We start from the raw sequence: 6961 nt of genomic DNA, 5'->3' as shown, positions 1-6961 counted from the left end.
GGGGGGGGGGGGGGGGGGGGGGGGGGGGGACAACTACCAGGGCAGGAGGGGACTCCAATATTCCCCTCATGACCAGCCAAGCTCTGGAGGCCCCCATCCCCTGTGAACAACTGCCGGCTCTATGCCAGGCACCCCGGGGGTGCTAATGTGTCTGAGATTCAGCTCCTGCTCTCGAAGAGCTCCTAGTCCATTGGGAGAAACAGTCGAGCTACAGCATCTGGCTCAGAAGGTTTCTGTCACTACTGGCTGTGTGGCCTGGGGCCCTTAACATCTCTAGGCCTCAGTTTCCTCACTAATAAAATGAGGAATAATAATATCTACCTTGTAGGGAAGAATTAAATGAAATATTAATGGGAAGCAGTTAGCATGGTGCTAAGTGCTAAATAAATTTATCACCATCAATCACATTGTTAATCAAAGTCCAAGATGTTCTAGAAGCACAGGCAAGGAGATTGGAGCTTTGCCTGAGGGAGTCTACAGGGTGAGATGGGGGACTGGGTCCTGGGAGGAGGGCAGGGCAGTGGACACAAAGCTATTCTTGTTTACTCTGAGGAAGTCCGTGCGTGCGTGCGTGCGTGCGTGCGTGCGTGCGTGCGTGCGTGCGTGCGTGTGTGTGTGTGTGTGTGTGTGCGTGTGTGTGTGTGTGTGTGTGTGAGAGAGAGATTTAAAGGGTCCTGGAAGAGATAGAGGAAGCAGAGCCCTCCCTTCCCATCTGCTTTCCTCCCTAGGAGGAGCAGATATACACAGACCAGCCTCAGCCTCCCAGGCTCCCCTGGTAGGATAATCAGCCTTCCCCTTGGCAACCAGGAGTTCTGCCTGGTAGAGCCTGCACCCCACATGGGGCAGCTAGTGAGGGTGGTGTGTCCATTTACATCCCCGCCCCCATCATTACTGGGGCATCTGCACCACTTCCTACCATATTCTCTGGGGGCATTGCACTCCTCCCCCGACACACACACACACACACACACACACACACACACTTTAGACAAATCCAACCTGTGGAAATTTGGGACTACTAAACCAGATGCATTTGGGAGATAATTATTCAACTTCACTAAAAGATAATAGAAAAAACACCAGACTATAGTCAGGTAACCTGAGTTTTATTCTTGTGTTTGATAAAACTATCTCTGTGACCCTAGGCAAATCACTTCATTTAACCTCTCTGGGCCTCAGTTTCTTCATTGCAAAATGAGTTGATAGAGATCTCTTGGATTTCTTCCAGCTCTCATACTCTAGGAGTCTGGGAATTATCAAATCAAAGGAGCATTTTGGAAAAATTTATTTGTCAAAAATTTGATTTACATAACCTCAGGAATGTGTATTGTTTTCAAAATTATGGTTAAAATTCACAGAGCACACCACACAGCATATACACCATCTCCAAGCCAACTACCACCCTGCAAGATAGATCTTTTTTTCATAGACAGAAAATAGCTTCACAGGTTTGTGGCTTGCTCAAAGCTAATACATTCCCAAACTCAGGATTTGAACTCAGCCTAGTCTGTTTCCAAGAACCACGCTGTTCGCTGTTCATTGCAGGGCTCCATCCTTCATCAAGTGCCGTATAGTCTAGTACCATCCAAGGCAAGGGGAGATGGTAGGGGTCTGGCTCTCCTGAGTAGACCCCAGTGGGCCCTGCTTTAGCCCTGGGGAGATAAAAGGGGAGGCAGGCCCAGCCGCCTGCTCCAGCCCTGGCTGATCTGGCCCCGCCAGCATCTGTCTGCCAGAGTCTCGTTTGCATATAAATGGCTTCTCTGAAATACAATTATGGTTTCTCTTCTCTCCCTAATGGAAGGGCTTTCACTGGTAATTAAACAGCTTCCTCAAAAAGCCTTACCAGCCCTGGCCCTGCTGCCCAGCTGGTCCCATACCATCCCCTGAGGGTCTGGCAAGGGCTTTGCTGTGTCCTAATGGACCCTTGGGACTTAGTCCCAGGAGGTGGGACAACACAGCCACCTCCTCCCCAGGAGGTCCGTTATGCAGATTAAGGCTGGGCTCTTTGGTCACTTGTTAACCTTCTTGGTCAGATCTGTCCCTCTGTGCAGCTTTCGGGAAAGGTGATTCCCCCAAGTGGTCTGTGGGGAGGGTGTCTTTCCCAGACTAGGAGAAGGGAAGGGAAGGCAAGGCCCCTGCTGCGGCCCACAGCCTGGGCCTGGACCTTGGCATAGGGCAGATGGGGGAGGGTAACAGCTCACTCCCTCCCCTCTCCAATGCCCACAGGGGCTATGCCTTGCTGCAGGTCCTTTCTCATGGGGCCTGTGTGGTTTCTGTCAGCTCCAGCCTTATCTCAGACCTCCAGATACTCTCCACCCTGACACACACCCAGCCTCAGGGGAGGGGGGGCCCAGGCCTTCTCCCAGGCTCCTGACTAAGGCTTAGGGCACCATGCCTGGGGGGAGGCAGAGGGATGGGGTTAGGGGCCTGTTTTCCTCCCATTCTTTTCCTCTCTTCAGTCTCCCCACTTTCTCCTTGTGGGCCTACTGAATGCCTTCTTTGTAACCAGGCAGGGGAGGCAAGTGATCAGGTTTGCCAGTGTCACCTCTCAAGGTTGGAGGCAGCCCCCTTACCACACTGGCCTCTAAGCCCTGTCATTGTCCCCACCTGGGCTGTGGCTAGGAGCTGACAAGTACTCAGGCTTCAGAGCTTGCCAAACATTTCTTACTCCTTGCCTGTGGGTGAGTTTCAGACCTGGGGCCTGGCCGACCAAGCCTGTGGTAGTTCGAACGAATGTTCTTGCTGGGGGCCTCACCCCCATGCCCTCTCTCTAAGGCTGAGGATGCCTGAACATTTAGGAGCTAGCCAGAGCTCTGAAGAGTAGGCTCCATTCTTGAGGGCAGATCCTGGCACGAACACTGATTTCCTGGGTTATGGCCGGAAGATGGGAGAGGCAGCAGGGCCTGTCTTCTCTGAAGAAGGGAGTGGAGCTGCAGCCTGGAGAACCAATGATGTCATTCCAGGCTGAAGGGTGGGATGGAGGAGCTGGGGGCTTGGCCCAAGGCCCAGATAGCAAGAGTGTGAAGGGATGTCCCCCTTCATGCTTAGTAGGCACCTAAGCATTCCCAGATTTTAGGGGGGATTCCAGATCAGCTTGCCCCCTCCTCCAGTTCTTACAAGGGATAGCCCCAACTCAAACTAGTTTGATTGTCACATCCATCCACTCACCCTCCTGCCAAGAGCATCTGTGGCTCACATGAGTCACCAGAATCCCATCCACATGTGTCCTACCCCACAGCTCAGGAAGGTTGAGGTAAACTGACCATGGCCACAGGGGATGGTGGGCAGGGGTGCCTCTATCCCAGGGTCGGGGGGTGGGGCATGCTTGCTAGTCTCTCCAGTTTCCACCTGCACACACCCTGTACACTCACTATACACACATTCTTGCCCACACCCTGTATACTGCCTGTACACATTCTTGTTACATGCAGTGCCCTCACCACAATGCCAATGCCTAGTGCTGCCTACTCACACCACCACCCCCCTGCTTTCTGGACGGACCTCCACCTTTCCTATCACCTCCCTTTCTCATCTGGCTTTGGAACCACCACATTTGTTGTGGGAGAGTTACTGGGTGGCTGCATCGGGTACTGAGGAAAGCCCCCACTCACCAGCGTCTCTTCTCCTCTTCCCAGGAGCAGTCAGGGCTTCATGCACATGAAGCTGTCCCGGACCAAGGAACACAAGTATGTGTTGGGCCAGAACAGCCCACCCTTCAGCAGCGTCCCTGAAATCGTGCACCACTATGCCAGCCGGAAGCTGCCCATTAAGGGGGCCGAACACATGTCCCTGCTCTACCCCGTGGCCATCCGGACTTTGTAGATGCGAGCCCAGGGCACTGTGATAGACCTGGACCCAGCCCTGTGCCGTCACCTGGCTGAGGGACATGATCTCGCAAACCTTTCTTTCCCTTTCCCTGGGATCTAGTAGAAGCTGGAGATTCCTTTATTTATTCTAAAGGGGAAGGGCCACTGGGGCCTTGGAATAAGAGGTTGTCTGGAGCTGAGCATAGAGAAAACCCTGGAGAGAAAAAACAGCCCCTGGAGGAAGGGAGCCCCAGAGCCGCTGGTCTCTCGAGGCGTTTAAGATTGGCAGCTCCAGCCCCTTTTCGTCCCTAGCGCAGAGGTGGCAGCGACCTCCTTCATCACCACCCTCTCCCCACTGGGTCAAAGCGGGGTGGAGCAGGACGCGGGCCCGCGGGGCGTCCTGACCATCTCTCTGCCTCCATCCCCTCATCACCGGAGGGCTCCGCCCAGAGGATGGTGCGGAGCTTGGGGAAGGCAAACCCCTGGGATGGAGACGGCTTTGGGGGCGGGGAGAGGAGGCGAAGGGCTCGGGCCGGAGGGAACTGTGAGGTCCCCGGGCCGCCCCGGCTCCGGGCCAGAGGCAATAAATAAACCCGATCCTGCCAGGCACAGCCGCGTCCGGGCTGATGGGGTGGGTGCGGGGGGAGCGGCGGAGCGAGCGCAGATTCTGTTTATAAATCAGCTGTGGAGCAGACACAGGCCGGCTGCGAAAAGCACTTTCGAAGCATCAAGTTGCTTTCCTTGACGAGATGTCAAAACATCCCCCACCGCCCCCGCCCCGGCTGAGGGCACCGGGACCCGCCGGCCGCGCGGCAACTCCTCCCCGCTGAGTCGCGGAGCGCGGCTCCGTCAGAGCGCGTCCAATTTCCTGCCGACAGCCATTTGTCTGGGAGGAGGGGAGACGCGGAGAGACAAAGAGGCAGCGCGCCTGGCAGGAGCTAGCGGAGCGGCCGCGGAGGCGGCAAGGCTGGCGGGGCGCAGGCGGGGGTCCTCGCCCGTTTCCTTTCCAGAGAAAGCGGGCCCTGCGCGCCTCCTGCATCCCCTGACCGATGAGTCCGTCCCCTGGAGGCCGGTAGCCTGCGGGTCTAAGCCCAGATTCCTCAGTCTCTTGGCTCCGTGCTCGCGGCAGAGCCTGGCGGGGCCGGCCGTGCGTGCCCCCTGCTGGTGGCGCTTCTGACCACCAGCCCAGGGCGCGGGACCACACCCTCCTGCGGTCCTGGCTACGCCCCTGACGGCGCCCACAGCTGCAACCCGCTGACCCCTGTGGGCCCAGCCCCCGAGAATACCCACTGGACCGCCAGGAGGAGCTGCTGTCAAACCGCTCCAGGCCAGCCCTCTCCTACGGGCAAACTGAACAGAAACTCCCTAAGGGGTTGGACAAAGCCTCCAGGGCCTCTTCCAGAACCTAAACGTGCAACTGCCAAGTGTGTGTGAATCACAGGACTTGAAAGTTTCTAATCCAATGGCTATTTTTTCGAAATTGAGGATATGTGATCTGACAAATGTAGGTATTCTTGGTGACAATAGAAAGGATCACTTGAAATTGGGCACTGTTTCAGAAATTCCCTCATAGAGGGTTACCTTATCTTTTTAGGTACGCTTGGAGAGCATTCAGACATTTTGCAGATGAGAAAACAGGTTCAAAGAGGTTAGGTGACATCATGTCACCTTGCTGTCATCTCGCTGCCTGGAAGACCCATGTAGGCTCAGGTGCCCAACTCTCCCATTGCTCAGAGAAGGGCTGGGAGTAACAAGTCCTGGAAGAAGCCAGGTAGACTCTGGCTTCCTGTAGGCTCCAGCTGGGTCCCATTCCTCCCCTCTTCTCTTTGCCCAACCCACCTCCTCCAGAACCCCCCACACCCTCTCTCCCTCCTCCTCCTGATCAAACTTCAGAGGCCTCACACTAGCCACCCCGAGAGGCCCCCGTCAGGAAGGGAACCCCTGGGCCAAGGAGGGGTCTCCAGCTGGAGCACTTGGCCTTGGGCAAGTTCCTTTATTCAATGGATACTGGCAAGCTCAAAGAGATGTCTGGACCAGCCTGGTGAGCTGGCTAGGTGAGTGGTTTCCTTTGTCCATGCCCCACCCCATGCTAGGGCAGAATAAAGAAACCTTGAAGGTGGAAAAGTGATTTATTTGTAAAGACTATTGGAGCAGGGAGAAGAGGATTTAGGAGCACTGCATAGTTAGGTATTGGGCCAAAGTCTGTACATGTTTAAAAACTTGGGAGAGAAAATCAACTGTGCTGCTAGACCAGGGTGCTATGGGAGTTTTTGTAAGTTGCTTGCTGTGGGTCCAGCCTCTTCCCTCTCCAAGGCATTTGCCAGCCCTTTTGAAAGTGGGGAGCCCAGAAGAGGGGGAGGTTGGGGGGAAGGGAGGGTTCTAAGATGCCCGCATCTGTGCTCCCACTTCATCCTTAGGCTCACAGCCCTCTGTGCACACACACACACACACACACACGCACGCACACAGGCACACATGCACACACACACACATTTACATTACTTATAAGCTTGTCTTTTGATTTTTTGTTCCTTAGCCTAGAAGAAAAGTCTTCACTTTGCCCCAAACCAATAGCTTCCCCCCACTTCCCAACCTCTAGTCCCTAGAAAGTGCCCCCTACTTCTCCAGGCTGAGACATATTCTAGGCCTGGAAGTCTCGGAGCCCACACATGGTGACTGACCATGGCCACCTGGACCAAGGTTGGAAGGTAGGAAGGGGGAAAAGGCAGAGGCAGCCTGAAACAGGAAGTACAGAGGTGAGGTGTGGGCCCAAACCTCTGCTCAGCTGGGCAGTGGGTACAGCCCCTGGGCAGGGGGCCTAGAAGTTCTCATAATGGTGGGAGAAATGAGTTCGGTCCTGTCTGTTGATGAGCTGACAGGCCTTTTCCACGTTCTTGGTCATGCCAGGGGGGCCACAGCTAAACACCCCAATCTTCCGGACCTGTTGCGGGAGGAAGTGAAGGCTTGTCCATTGCTCAGAGACACAGCTAGTTCAAGTTCATAGTGAGGGCTAGCTCTCTGCTTATGTTAAAGACCAGCAAGAGCCCATGGTGAAGGCTCATTCAGTGCTCGTGATGAAGGTTTGCCTCGTACCATGCATGTGAGGGCTGGCTCAGTGTTTTTACATCTGGCTCAATTTTGGTAAGTGCTAGATC

The 6961-nt window shown here is 55.0% G+C and overlaps 2 protein-coding genes across 2 annotated transcripts in view; one reads left to right on the top strand and one right to left on the bottom strand.

The window, feature by feature from the left end:
• The window catches only part of SHF (Src homology 2 domain containing F), an 11041-nt gene extending 6626 nt beyond the window's left edge, over window positions 1-4415 (top strand). The window contains exon 5 of the mRNA XM_008583098.1: window positions 3636-4415. Coding sequence (XP_008581320.1) covers window positions 3636-3822 — 187 coding nt within the window. The 3' untranslated portion in view covers window positions 3823-4415. The remainder of the gene's footprint in view (window positions 1-3635) is intronic.
• A 1501-nt stretch (window positions 4416-5916) lies between these two features.
• DUOX1 (dual oxidase 1) overlaps window positions 5917-6961 on the bottom strand; it is a 30612-nt gene continuing 29567 nt past the window's right edge. Inside the window, exon 31 of the mRNA XM_008583101.1 lies at window positions 5917-6747. Coding sequence (XP_008581323.1) covers window positions 6625-6747 — 123 coding nt within the window. The 3' untranslated portion in view covers window positions 5917-6624. The remainder of the gene's footprint in view (window positions 6748-6961) is intronic.

The sequence above is a fragment of the Galeopterus variegatus genome, unplaced genomic scaffold (assembly GCF_000696425.1).
Source record: "Galeopterus variegatus unplaced genomic scaffold, G_variegatus-3.0.2 Scaffold2829, whole genome shotgun sequence".
NCBI classification, from domain to species: domain Eukaryota; kingdom Metazoa; phylum Chordata; class Mammalia; order Dermoptera; family Cynocephalidae; genus Galeopterus; species Galeopterus variegatus.
The sequence above is the reverse complement of the archived record's forward strand: the minus strand, read 5'-3'. Positions and strand labels throughout refer to the sequence as shown.